This window comes from Entamoeba invadens, assembly GCF_000330505.1.
Source record: "Entamoeba invadens IP1 unplaced genomic scaffold scaff_1105074726127, whole genome shotgun sequence".
NCBI classification, from domain to species: Eukaryota; Evosea; order Mastigamoebida; family Endamoebidae; genus Entamoeba; species Entamoeba invadens.
In genome coordinates, this window is record NW_004443569.1 from 67,136 (window position 1) to 81,718 (window position 14,583).

At 28.7% G+C, this 14,583-nt stretch overlaps 5 protein-coding genes across 5 annotated transcripts; all 5 read left to right on the forward strand.

Moving 5' to 3' along the window:
• Positions 1–277: 277 nt before the first annotated feature.
• EIN_443040 (galactose-inhibitable lectin 35 kDa subunit precursor, putative) lies at positions 278–1,003 on the forward strand (the record flags this gene model as incomplete). The annotated part of the gene is made up of 1 exon (XM_004259097.1): positions 278–1,003. One exon carries the CDS (start codon positions 278–280, stop codon positions 1,001–1,003), a length of 726 nt encoding a protein of 241 aa, XP_004259145.1.
• A 584-nt stretch (positions 1,004–1,587) lies between these two features.
• Positions 1,588–2,400, forward strand: EIN_443050 (hypothetical protein; the record flags this gene model as incomplete). The annotated part of the gene is made up of 1 exon (XM_004259098.1): positions 1,588–2,400. One exon carries the CDS (start codon positions 1,588–1,590, stop codon positions 2,398–2,400), a length of 813 nt encoding a protein of 270 aa, XP_004259146.1.
• A 1,860-nt stretch (positions 2,401–4,260) lies between these two features.
• EIN_443060 (hypothetical protein) lies at positions 4,261–5,316 on the forward strand (the record flags this gene model as incomplete). The annotated part of the gene is made up of 1 exon (XM_004259099.1): positions 4,261–5,316. One exon carries the CDS (start codon positions 4,261–4,263, stop codon positions 5,314–5,316), a length of 1,056 nt encoding a protein of 351 aa, XP_004259147.1.
• A 1,168-nt stretch (positions 5,317–6,484) lies between these two features.
• Positions 6,485–10,702, forward strand: EIN_443070 (protein serine/threonine kinase, putative; the record flags this gene model as incomplete). The annotated part of the gene is made up of 1 exon (XM_004259100.1): positions 6,485–10,702. The coding sequence occupies one exon, from the start codon at positions 6,485–6,487 to the stop codon at positions 10,700–10,702; it is 4,218 nt and encodes a 1,405-aa protein (XP_004259148.1).
• A 1,656-nt stretch (positions 10,703–12,358) lies between these two features.
• On the forward strand, positions 12,359–14,023 carry EIN_443080 (alpha-actinin, putative; the record flags this gene model as incomplete). The annotated part of the gene is made up of 1 exon (XM_004259101.1): positions 12,359–14,023. One exon carries the CDS (start codon positions 12,359–12,361, stop codon positions 14,021–14,023), a length of 1,665 nt encoding a protein of 554 aa, XP_004259149.1.
• Positions 14,024–14,583: the final 560 nt, after the last annotated feature.

A 14,583-nucleotide genomic window follows, 5' to 3' on the forward strand; every position in this document is an offset into this window, starting at 1 on the left:
AAAGAATTCTCTTTTCAGAGGTACCGCTCTTGGGAGGTTTTACTGTATATACTACAAACATATAATAATTTAAGATATTAAAAAACATAAAAAACTATTACAATAACCACAAAGGTATATATTGTAAAAGTATTTCTAATTATATCTTAACAAACAAAAAAGTTTTACTTAACCGTTATTTTTTTACACTTTTATATTGACCAAAATCAATAATTTTGTGGTTGAGTTTAGTAAAATTGTAATATAAATATCAGGCCATAACTCCGATTTACAAATGATGTTCTTATTCTTGTTAATTATACTTTCGGCTGCAAAATACAAAGTTTATAATGTGTCTCTTGATAATCCAACTATTAACACTAACGAACTTTATCAGAGAGATAAATGCACCACTTGTTGCAGAATTTTAATTGCATCTTCATGGAACTATGATCATAATAAATTGTTCACTAACGAAGATTATAAAAACAACAATGGACGAATTTTTGTTATGGACATGGAATTTGACTATATTGATGAAATCAGAGAACCAACCGTTTTTTATGAACAAGCGATACATTTGAGACCATTTATTAAAAACAGAGATTTTCAATTTTTTGAATTTGCACCTTATAAAATGTTTATTTCATTTGTTTATCCAAAAAGAGTTCATGACATTAGAGCTGGAGCAAATGTTGGTTCTAGACTTATAATTTGGTCTAAAAATCCGCCACTTTCAGATGCTCCAGGCACCCAAAATCAAAGATTTATATATGTCCACCCATATGACACAGAGTACTACGTATCAGACTTTGAAAGGAAATGGAGAAAATACAAAAACCATTTCTTTTTACCTTTTTATAATCAGACTGATTTGTGTTATGAGGGATGTGTAAATGATTTTACCGATGAAGGATGGGCAGGACAGAAACAATTCAAAAACAAACCTGATTTACACCAAATAAAAACCGTCAATTGTGATCAGTATTCAGTGAAACAAATGTTTACTCCAATATTTGCTTAACCAATACGGGTGTTTATTTTTTATTATGACATAAACATTTATTAAAATTTTTAAAGTGGTTTGTAAGTGTTTTAAAAAAATATTAAAAATATCATTGTTTAATTGTTTAATATTATATTAATATAACACAAAAAGTTGTGTTATATCATGGTTAGACGAATAATTCATTAAAGCTATTATCTATAATAAAAATTATGTTAAAAAAATAATCAAATATTTTTTTTGTCTAACCATGGTTATATTCAAAAATGATTATGACCAATTATAAAACTTCGAAGATTTTTTTGACATTTAAATAATATAAACGTCTAGTATTTTTTCGGTTGTATGATGTTTTAAATTTTGATTATTATAAATAATTAAAAGATTGGTAAAGGAAAATAAACATATTAAAAAATTTTATGGACTGTTCAAAATAAAAATTAAGTAATTTGAAATTAGAACTATTAATTAAATAATAACAGGTTAAAAATGTAAATAAAAAAATCGAAAAGACAAGATTCAAAATTTAAATATCTTCGTATACTTTTATGTTATAAATATATATAAATTTCCAACTAAAAAAACAAAAACAACAAACTTAAATGAGCCGACTTTATTCATATCATCTTATGATTATATCGAAGTACTTCAAGACTATTGAAGACTTTATTCATTTAGAATTTGTATCAAAGAAATTTGAAGACAATATGGCAAAGTTTCATTACAATCCCATTCCTCTAACAATAAAAACAAGAAAGTACTTTCCACACCTTCAGACCATTTGTTTGTATTCCGTCGAAGATGAAATTTTTGATGATGACGAAGTGTTTTCACGAAGTGTTGAGTTTGTAGTTTCAACATCTGTTGCTCTTCAAAATAGAAATGCAAACATCACTTACAAAAATGTTCACTTTACTGAGAAAGACAGTGAAAAATATGTTGATATCCCACACAATGCACACATTAAAGTTGTTGAAAAAGTCCCAAATTCGCCAGTGCCTACATTTTCGTCGTCACAGTTAAAACACATTATCATTCCAGAAGGCGTCACTGAAATAACAAACCGCGCATTTCCTACAAATTATGACGGCACAATATCACTTCCAAAATCACTCATAAAACTCGGAAAGGAAACTTTACATTATATAGAAGTAACAACTCTAACATTACCAACAAATCTTCTTTTCATTGGAAATAATTGTTTTAATGGAGCGGCTTTGGAAAAAATAGAAATACCTGAAAGTGTGATTTCGTTAGGAGACAACTGTTTTAAACATTGTGAAGACTTGGAAGAGGTGATTTTATCTCAACGTTTTTTGAATGATAAAAAAAGACTGGGACTCGGAAAATTCACAACACAAGCGATTAATAATGATAGAGTCACACTAACAAGAAAAGTGTTGCATTATGAATAACATTTTTAATTGTTTTTGTTTAATAATATTGTATAATAATTAGGCTTCGCACACAACAATTTTATTATTATAAATTAGTATCTAAAAAAGCTAATAAAACGGGAAAGAAATATTGACCCGTTTTATTAGTGTTTTTAGATACTAATTTTTTATAATAAATTTCTTGGGTGCGAAGCCTAATTATTATACAATATTTCATAATTTTTATTTCTAAATAACAGTGAATATATAAAAAATTTTAATAGTAATTAATGTAATGTAATTAAATGGATGAATTCAAAATTACAATTAAGTTATTTATTGACATGTTTATAAATATTACTTCAACTATTCTATTGTTTAAATGGACAGGAAAAATTAAGTAAAGTGATTCTTTAAACCGTGCAACTTTGACGTGTCAGTGCAACTTTGTTTATAGTATAATTATAATAAAACAATTATATGTTTTTAAAAACAAAACAAGAAAACAAACAAATTTCTTTAAAACTATTACTTTAATTAAAATACTATAACTAAATTATAACTAAAGTTGCACAAATCTTCTCAATTAGTTATTTGGGTTGCACCATTCAACCATCTCGTGTTTACCTAATTTTGCAGCGAAAGAGTCTTTGAACCACACGAATTTGCTTGTTTTCAAGTTTTCGTTTTATTCACTTAATTCTTAACATCTGCACCATTCAAAATCAATATAAAATACTGTTTTATTTGTTTTGTATTACAATTGGAAATCTGGATGTTTAATACTTTTTATTGAAACAAGCAGTTAAATTCATCATCTAATTATCGAGTTATATTTTATGTTGATTTATAACATAATCAAAGTTTTTGTTTTTGTTTTTGTTATTGTTGAAAAATAGAGTTTCCCCTTTATTGAAAGTAAAAAACAAAGAAAAAATAAAGTTTCACACTTATTAGAAATTACTTTACGTATATAACAAATATTTAATATAAATAACATTATTTGTAAAATTTAAGATTATCTTAAATTTAGATAAATTCAAATTTTGTTAAGTGTGCTTAAAATTTCAAAAAACATAACAAAAAATATGTTAAATATGAATTATACAAATTATTTGTTTATATTAAATGAATGTATAGTTTATAGTTGATAATAAAATAAAAATTATATTATATAATATAGTAACAAATAATAAGTAACAATTTTAAATCACAAACATGTGTTCAGACTTTCCTATTAATCTCTTTCTACACATTTCATTTTTATTATTTTTAGTCCTTTAAAATAGTTTAATATTTTTAAAAGTCCACACAATATATGTTTAGTTTCAAGGAGATATATTTTAAGTATATTTTTAATTATATTTTTATTATTAAACAAATTAATCATTTAAAAAGCATTATTTAACTGTGTTAACAAATATAATATCACCAAAAAATAATAATACGAATATATACTCAATTAAATTTTTATACCAAAATGATTGATTATAAAATAATTGACAAATAATATAATAACAATTTTAACACTAATAATGTGATGTAATTTGGTGTTCCAAAATGCGTCTTTTTAATGTTTATTATTCATTTTGTATTTGATTTGGTAAAACCAAACTGTCAATATCAAAAATGTCAACTCTTGACAGTTATCACTGCATAATAGTTTCAAAGTACTTTAAGACTATTAGAGATTTCATTCGATTAGAATTTGTCTGTAAAAAGTACAAAGGCAACAAGGAGAAGTCCCATTAAAACCCAATTTCATTAACTCGCAAGACTTTTAAATACTTTCTAACTATTGAAACACTTCATTTGTTTGATGTTGAAGATGAGACTTTTGGAAATGGTATTATTGGAATTGTACAAAACTTAAAAAGGTGCTTTTTAGAAGTGAATAAAATGTTTTATGAAATTATTGTGTGGTTTAATGTTGATTATATCATTGTCGATAAAAACAAAGATCGTAACTTTATTTTCAAATGTGTGACATATACAAAAACGGATCGAGAGAAGTTTGGAAATGAAATATTTGATTGTGTCACATCACTTGGTGAATATTGTTATTATAATTGTGACGAATTGAGCAGTGTTAATATACCATCAAGTGTTACATCAGTGGGTAATGGCTGTTTAAGTCGTTGTATAAATCTTAGTGCCATAACACTACCCAAAGGTGTCACAATGTTAAATAGTAACTGTTTTGAAGGGTGTAAAACATTGAGTAACATTATTATACCTCTTCAAGTCTTAAATATTGGTAACTGTTGTTTTAGTAAATGCACTAGTTTAAGTAGTATACATGTCTCATCCAATGTCACATCATTTGGTCACAATTGTTTTAGCGATTGTAACAGTTTGAGCAGTTTAGAAATACCACCAAGTGTCTTAAGCATTGGAAATTTCTGTTTTTTGGGATGTAACAATCTTGGTAGTTTGAGTGTTCCATCGAGTGTAACATTTATTGGTCACAACTGTTTTAATCGATGTGTTAATCTCGTTAATGTAACATTGTCTGTACAAGTCACATCAATTGAACATGACTCTTTTTATAAATGTAGCAACCTTAAAAGTATATTACTCCCAACTTGCGTTTCAATAATAAAAGAATGCAGTTTCTGGGGGTGTAAAAATTTGAGAACAGTACATGTATCATCGAGTGTAACATCCTTTGGCAATCACTATTTTTATAAGTGTTATAATCTAAATAAAATAGTAATACCGGCTGGAGTTGAAACTATTGGTAATAGTTGCTTTGAAAAATGTAACATGCTAAGCATAGTAATTATACCAACCAGTGTTAAAACAATTGGTAATAACTGTTTTCAAGAATGTGTTAATCTGGAAAACATTGATGTACCATCTAATGTCACATCAATCGGTCAAAACTGTTTTTCAGCACACACTAAAGTTTATCTGAAAAAAATTGAATTGATTTTATTAATTGAATTTGTGTGAGATTGTGGTATTAACTATTTTAAATACATTAAAGAAAATAGAATAATTGTTTGTGTTAAGTTGTCTATATTTGCGAGATTTGTGAGTTAATTATAACACAAATTGCACAATTGTAAGTATTTTATATAGACAACGAACATAATAAATATTTAATTATGAAATACTTGAAATATTTAAAAATTCAAAATATGTCAAATAGTATAATTGAGTTTACATTTTTACTTATTTTGAATAAGATTTTGTTTTAAAAAGATATGGTAAAATTGAGTATTTTTTTAAATAATTTTAACTTTAAAATAATTTTAATAATTAAAAAACTTGATTTTAATATATTATAATTAATTTAAAATTGTTGAACATTTACAAATACAATGAAACAATGGAATGTGAATTCACCAAAAAAAATTTTTTTTATTTACCAAAGATGAAATCTTTTATATAGCTTCTGTAAAACAAAAGGAATTTTAAAAAAATCTTTGAAATTTGAGAAATATATTTTAAGTTAATGTTATTTGGTTTTAAAAAGAAAAAAATGCCGATTTACATAAGAACAAAGTCTTTTAGTTAATATAATTACAGTCAGTCTTTAAACTTTATCTAGTCTTAAAAGTTATCTGGTACCTTTTGGACATTATGGATTGGAATATTTCGGGAAGCCTTCCCTGAAACCCATCCCATTTGTTTCGGGTTTTTTCACGCTTAACCTAATGCCCGATTTTTAGACAAAATTAAAGCTATTTTATGTCCGATAGATAACTTTCGAGACCAGATAATGTTAAAATACTGACTCTATGAACTTTTATTTTAAATTTTGAAACATTAAAAACAACAACCCAATTATTTGAAATTGATAAGATACAAGAAGGATAAAAAACCGCTTCTGTCTTTTTAACCGCTTCCTATCGATTTAATAGTTATTTAATAACATTATAATAAAAAGTATAATACAAATTACCACCTTGAACAGAAAAAGTCTCCACGAGGCATATTCAGCCTTCATGATAAACAGTACTATACATTTTATTATATTAATATTATTAAAATCTATAAAATCAAGTGGAAGCGGTTTTTTAGCCCCCCTGTAATGTTATTTTGAGTAATATTGTACATTAAGTTTTTATTTACTATAGATTCTAAACTCTAAAATTAAGTGACGATTTACAATCAAATGAAAACAACTATGATTGCTGATAGAATACTTGTATACTTCCTTATTTGCTACTGTTGTTGTATAGAATTACCAATAACGTCTCTTAGTGGAGATCAGGTGTTTGAAATCAATGACGGACAAACATACACATCAGGATATGAAATTACTTTAAATGACAACTCACAATTCATTATATCCAATTACACAACACTCATATGTAACAACAAAATATTTTTGAATAACAACTCCACACTCATAATAAAAGATAACTCATCATTTTTTGTCAACGAGAATTTGTCGATGAGTGCAAAGTCCTCACTTGTTGTTATGAACAGTTCATATATTAGGGCAAATAATTTAATACTCAAAGAATCATCAAATATCAAATTCTATGACAACTCAACGTGTAACCAATCAAAATTCGATCTTGTTGGAATTTCATTGGTTGAGCTGAATGGTGCATCGAAGATTAATGCAAACGAATTTAAAATGGCTGGAAATGCCAATGTTATCTGCAAAAATACAACATATTTTCAAATAAACAGTTTCACAATTGATGGTAATGCCAGTTGTACATTGATTGGAAGTTCTATTTTTTACTCTTCAAATACCATCGAATTTAAAGCAAATAGCCAAGTCATTCTTTTCGACAATTCACTTTTTAGATCAGAAAACGAAATTAAAATATCTTCTACAAAAGGGGCTGTGTTATATAACAATTCAAAAATGTTTGGTAGTAAAAATTTTGAAATTAAAGGATCGTCGTTTGTGGAGTTGAATTCGAATGCTGGTGTAGAGACTGGTGGGGATTTTAAAATCAATGAAAATTCAAATTTGTATTTACGAGGAGAAAATGACCAGAAGGTTGTCATTTCTAAGAAACTAATTTGTGACAATGGCGTTTTAACATCATTTGGTAACTCATACATTTCTATAAACGATGAATTGTCACTTGGTGGTAATTGTAAAGTTAATTTTACAGCACGGACTATACGTGATATCCCTTTCTTTCAAGTAAATAAAGTCAGTAACTTTTCTGGTACAATATTGGCTCATGACAATCAATTTGATATTGCCTTTGCATATCCTGATCAAATAATAACAGGTATAACAACTAATAATGATGTCAAAATGGTACAAAACAATCGATTGGCAAGATTTGGCGATTCCACAAAGATATTTTGCCATTTGGGGATGTCGAGTCCGGGAGATGTTGAATACATTGAATCGTATTGCCCATGTAGTGGTGTTGACTGTTATATAACACCACTGAGTTCTGTCACATCTTTCAAAGTTGACATTGCAAGTGATGTTTTGCAAACTAAAAAGTCTTATGAGATAGGAAACACTTTTAATGAAGTTGTTGTTTTGGGAAGTAACAATTTATTTTCTTTTGCAAAAACGGACGGTGTAGTCATGTATTCCAACAACAAAAACAGTGTTTCTATTCAGATGAATGAAATGACCAAAGAGGTGCTTTTCATATCAAATTCTTCGTTTTTAATTTCACAACAATTTAAACAAACATGTAATTACTGTTATACAAAGAATGGAGATGTGACTTGCAATAATTGTACCAATGAATGTCCAGATTACAAATACAATGCAACTGGGAAAGAGTGTTCTTCTTGTCAAGACCTAAATTGTGAGAGTTGTACAATTGGTGTTGATGTCTGTCTGAAGTGTGGTGGTGGGTATTACTTAATTAATGGCAAATGTGACACAATTCCACAATGTCAGTTGATTCAAGTTAATAGATGTCGAAAGTGTGATAATGGTTATATATTGAAAGAGATGAAATGTGTGACAGTAGATAATTGTGTTGATGAGAAAGTTGATGGAAGTTGTTTGATTTGTGATTATAAAGACAACACAGTTAATATCAATGGAAATTGTGAACACGTTGACAACACCAAAATCGTTCATCAAACTGTTATTTCGTGTGAGAGTGGCTTTGTATTAAACAAGTCCCTCTGCAACAAATGTGATTCAACTTATCCAAATTCTGTGTTGTGTGAAAATGGAAAAACAACAAAATGTGATGACAAAAGCAAAATGAGTTTAAGTGGAACTTGTGAAATTGATTCCTGTGTGAGTCCAAATGATGAAAATGGGAAGTGTACACCTGAAATAGATGGCTGTTCGAAATACACAAACACACGATGTGTAGAGTGTCAAAGCAATATGATTCTTTCTCAAAACACGTGTATACAAAAAGAAGTTAATAATTGCACACAAATGAAATCAACAAAATGTGTGAGATGTGAAGATGGTTATTACATTGATGAAACGACGAATGGTGAATGTTCAAGTTGTGATACAAACTGTAAGACGTGCATTTCCAACTCAACTTTCTGTCTTTCGTGCAACGACAAACAGTTTCTGAGCAATCACAAGTGTCTAACAAATGAAGACCTGGAAAATGTATGCACGCAGTTTGTGCCATCAGGTGGGTGTGTGAAGTGTATTAATGGTTATTACAGAAACGGACTTTCATGTGAGAAGTGTGACGTCAAATGTGGCACTTGCAACAACAAAGAAATGTGTTTGATGTGCAATGAAACAAATTACAAAACAGCAAATAATGAATGTAAACCACAAAGCGACGTTATTGGGTGTAAAGTGGAAGTGACACAAAATGGGTGTTTACAGTGTTCTGATGGGTATTACACAGTCAACACAAATGAATGTGGAAAGTGCGATGAAAGTTGTTTGACATGTTTGTTATTAAACAACAAGTGCACGTCTTGTGGTGACACACAAGTTTTGGTAGACTCAAAATGTCTTAATGTGTCTGCAATTAGTAATTGTAATGAAGTAACCAAATCAAAATGCTCCAAATGCACTTTTTGGCACGTTCCCAGTGATGATGGCACTTATTGCAACTCGAAAGCTGTTTGGTGGGTCATTCTGATTATCGTTTTATTTCTACTTTTAGTAGTTATTATAGTAATTATTCTTATTATGATATTATTTAATTATTTATTGCAACGCAAACACGAAAAGAAACTTGAGAAGACTACGACTCTATTCTCAATGAATAAATCGAACATTCAGTTTGTCCGTTTGCCGAGTGGTATTTGTATCTCTCCTGATCAAATTGATTTGAATTTGGAAGTCCAAGAGCTACCAATTGAGACCGAAACGAAAGTCTTATTTTGTGTTGGGAACACCAAAAAGATGAGTCTAAAAGTCCAATTTTCACTGAAAAGTGATGTCACAAAATTTACAATGAAGTGTTCACCGGATATAGTGACTCTTAAGAAGGGTTTTGCGTGTGAATTTAGCATTGGTATTACTCCAATTTGCACTTCTAAAATCGACACAACACTTCTTGTCATTTCCAAGTCACTGAAAGATGGCAAAGAAAATTACAATGAAGTCAAAATGGTTGGGGTCACTGCCCAATCCAGTCGAATCGACCCAGAAGAATTACAAGAGGAGAAGATACTTGGCGAAGGATCGTTTGGAATTGTCGTCAAAGGCACATTCAGAAATAATACCGTCGCTATTAAAAAGATGAAAGAAGTTTCTAATGAGAAAGTTGCAATGGCTGAATTTACAAAGGAAGTTGAGATGTTGGACAAATTTAGGAGTGAGTATATCGTCCATTTCTATGGCGCTGTTTTTATACCAAACAAAGTGTGTATGGTCACTGAATTTGCACCATTTGGGTCGTTACAAGACTTAATTAGCAAAAGAAAGTCGAATGAGGTTAATATAAAATTGAAGATCAAATTTATGTTAGACGCATCAAAAGGTCTTTTGTATTTACATGAAAATGGAATATTACACAGAGACATCAAACCAGACAACATTCTTGTGTTTTCTTTGGATTTGAACGACACGGTGAACGCGAAATTGACGGATTTTGGGAGTGCGAGGAATATTAATTTGATGATGACTAACATGACATTCACTAAAGGTATCGGGTCACCAACTTACATGGCGCCTGAAATATTGAAGAAAGAACATTACAAGAAACCGGCTGATATATTTTCGTTTGCTATCACCCTGTATGAGTGCTTTGGATGGTGCAATGCATACTCAGAAAAAGAGTTCAAGTTTCCATGGAAAATAGCTGAGTTTGTCACAAGTAGTAAAAGACTTGAAAAATTAAGTTCGATGTCTGAGGAACAATTTGAATTAATCAATATGTGTTGGAAACAAAATTCAAAAGAACGAATAGAAATCCAAAAAGTTGTTATTTTGATAAATGGGTTAATTGATAATTAATATTATTTGTTTTGTGTTTGTTTTATATTTTATTAATTTGTGTCAGGTTGTTTTGTGCACAAAGTTGGTCTTAATAGATTATAAACACATTTTTATTTATAAACTGTTTAATTATTTTATTTATTAATTACCATTTTATGACTATTTAAACGATAATGAGATATAACCAAATTAATGAGAATAATAATGAAACATTGAAAAAAGTTGGAAATAACAAAGGGTATATATATCATTTTAAGATAAAAATATCATTGATTGACAAATTTTTGAATGGATATGTTGTCCACTTACATGGTTCTGTTTCTTAAGCGAGTAAATTCTAACTTACTAAATTTGCACAAAATATTTTTTTGAAATAACTAATAAAAAACAATTCAAAAAATGACACATTTTTTAATGTGAGTGAAATTATCGTTGAAAGCAATAAAAGGCTTTTTTAATTTATTAAATATTACATTTTACTCGATTTTATTACGCCGAACAACTTTTTATTGTTTCGCATTGACAATTCAATGGATGTATCATTTTTACTAATTAAATTATTAAGGTTTAAATTATGGTTTTCATGTTTTAAAAAACATTTCTTTTTTATTGAAATAAGTGAAATGAAGAGTAAGTTGAAAAATATCAATCATATAACAAAACAAAATAAAAATAAAAAGAAGAATAAAGTCATTTGCTAAAAGTTGTCTGGTCTGAAAAATTGCCTGAAGATTTTTAGACCATTATAAATGGAATATTTCGGGCATTTTTTAAAAATTCCAAAAACATAAAAAAACTTTAGTTATGAAAGTATTACTTCAAAAATTGAACAATGAAATCAATTTCTAAACTGTATATCTTGTTATTGATTTGTTGTCATTACTGAAATCACAATTTTTAAACCAATTTCAACATTCAATAATAAAATTGTTTTAGAATAATTGAATGTTACGAAACAATAGTGTAATAATTATATTAAAATATTATGCCTATTAATTTAGGCATATTATTAAATATATTTGTATTATAATAATTATAATTAAAATAATTATAACTAATAGTAATTTCAAAATAGTATAATAATAATTTAGTTTTAAAATAAATAATAATAATTAACAATTTATTTATTTTTTTGATATTGATTTAATAGTATATTATAACTTCAATTTTATATATTAATTAATTTATTCATCCTTTTCGTTAATTAAAAAAATATGTTAATTGAAATTTTTATCATTTCTTATAAAAAAAGTTTTCGATGAATGCCAAAGATTTTTACAAAATAATGAAAAAATAGAAAAAAAAAAACATTTGGTATAATTAAAATATAGTAAAAAAAACCTTTTAAAATGGTTGGTCACTTTCAATTTTTCTTATATTTTTTTAATAAAAACAATTATAAAGTATAGTTATTGTTATTGATTTCAAAGATGACTGGAGAAATTTGAGATTTGTGAAAAGAGAAAGCTAATAATAGTCGAATCAAACACCAAAACATTTCAATCTCCAGTAAAAAACCATAAAAATAGTAAAACAAATAATAAAAAAAATGAAACAACTACCAAAGTAACCAATAAACTATACCGAAACTATACACAAATTAGACAATTACTAAAAATGGGATTGTTCTCACATTTTAAGATTTAAAGCAGAGTTAGAACTCAAAAGTTAAGAATGGTTGAGGAAAGTATAAAGAACAAGGCATGGGTGCGTATCCAAGAGAAGCTCTACATGTCCTGGATGAATGAAGTACTAGAGAAGCGGAACATGGAAGTGACGAATTTATTATTAGATGTTGCCGATGGTATTAAATTAATTAACTTTATCGAGGCCTTATCGAATTTAAAGATCGAGGGGTACATCAAGAAGCCCAACAATCGGATCCAGCGAGTTGCCAATGGGAACAAGTTCTGTGAGTTTATTAAGTTCCAATTGAACTTCCCGAACCCTGGTTGTTTCCCTGAGAACATAGTTGATCTTGGCACTGAGAAAGCTGATAATCGGAACTTATTAGGACTTCTCTATCTTCTCTTTAGAAGGTATCGCCTTGATGTTATAAAGAACGAGGAAGGCACTGAGAAAGGTAAAGAGAAGAACAATGCCCTTTTAGAATGGGTGAAGAAGATAGCTTCTAATTATGGACTTGAAGTCACTGGGTTTAAGTCGTCATTCAATGACGGGAAAGTCTTTTTAGCACTTGCCCATTACATTTCCAACAAGAGTTTTGACTATGAAGAATTTAAAGAGAAGCCGACGGAAGAAGTTTTAGATAAGGCATTCACTGTAGCACAAGAGAATGGAATCCCAAGAGTCTTAGAAATCACTGATGTCACTGAGAACATCTTAGAAGCACGTGGATACGAGATGTACGTATCTCTCTTCCACAATGAATATACTAAGAGACAACAGATAGAAGCTTTAAAGGGAACCTTTGCGAAGAGCCAGGAGCAACTTGCGATGGAAGCGAAGAGTCAGGAGGACTTAGTTAACTTGAACGTGGAACTCTCGAACACGCGAGACGAGTTAAAAAGTACAGTTGAAGGACTTGAGAAGACTGCGGAAGAGAAGAAGAGCGAATTAATAGAACTTCAAGTGAAAGGGACGAGCTTGGATGAGTTAATTAAAGAGAAGAAGGAAGTCTATAATAAAGTCGAGATGAGTAAAAATGAGAAGGAAGTTGGAGCGAAGTCAGCGGAGGAGGTCTACGAGACGAATATGAAGAAGATTGATGAGAATAAAGACATCAAAAAAGACGACGACGATGAAATTGACTCGCTGAGTAAACAAATAGAAGAGACGAAGAAGAGAATTGAAGAGGTCAAAACTCTTTTGGAGAATATGAGGAGCAAAGAAGCTGAATCGATGGCGTCTAAATACGTCGAAGCGCAGAAGAAGTGCGACGAGATGAATAAGAGGAAGTGCGAAGTCGAAGAGGAGATCGAAGAATTAGAAGAGACTTTGAGTAAACGAAATGAGAAGGTCTCAATGATGGAAAATGAGTTGGATATCGACAAGGACAATTTACTGAGAGGAAATACTTTACAGGAACTGTACTTGAACGTTGCACCTGTCGAAGAGAACTTGAGAGAACATATCGTCAACCTCCACAAGTGGGCTCCTTATATGAAAAACACAGAAGGATTCGGAAATGAAGACGAAAAGGTCAAAGAATTGGATAAACAAAAGGAAGGTAACTATAAGGAGGTCTTAAAGGCGCTCGCTACTGATCTAGAAGGAGAAAACGACGAACTCGGAAAGGTACTTGTCGAAGTCAAGAAAAATCAATTGAAGAAACAAACTAAGAAGCCTACTATGAAGAAACCGACAGTCAAGAAATAAAAATTCATTGCTTTGAGAAGTTTGGGTTGATGAAATCGATTATATACTTCTTAGTTAATTGTTATTAGATATTTATAATATTTATAATAATATTTATAATAATATTTATAATAATATTTATAATAACATTTATAATAATATTTATAATAATATTTATAATAATATTTATAATTATATTTATTACATAATTTATTATACTATTAATTATATTGTTATTTTTATTGTTTTTTTAATTATTATTTAAATAATATATTTTATTAAATAACTTTATACTATATATTTATTATTAATTACTATAATTTAAATTAAAATTATTAATTAAAATTTGTTATTCTAATAATTTTCATTCAAATGAACATTTGTTATATAATCAAATTATTTTCATTTTAAAACTGTTTGTTTAAAAGTTATAAAATGCACACGGTGGGGTTCGAACCCACGAATCTTTCGAAATTGGTGCCTAAAACCAACGCCTTGACCACTCGGCCACGTGTGCTTACTTATATTATCTATTTCCATTTTATTGAATCCATCTTAAGATATACTGTATTATTTTTTTT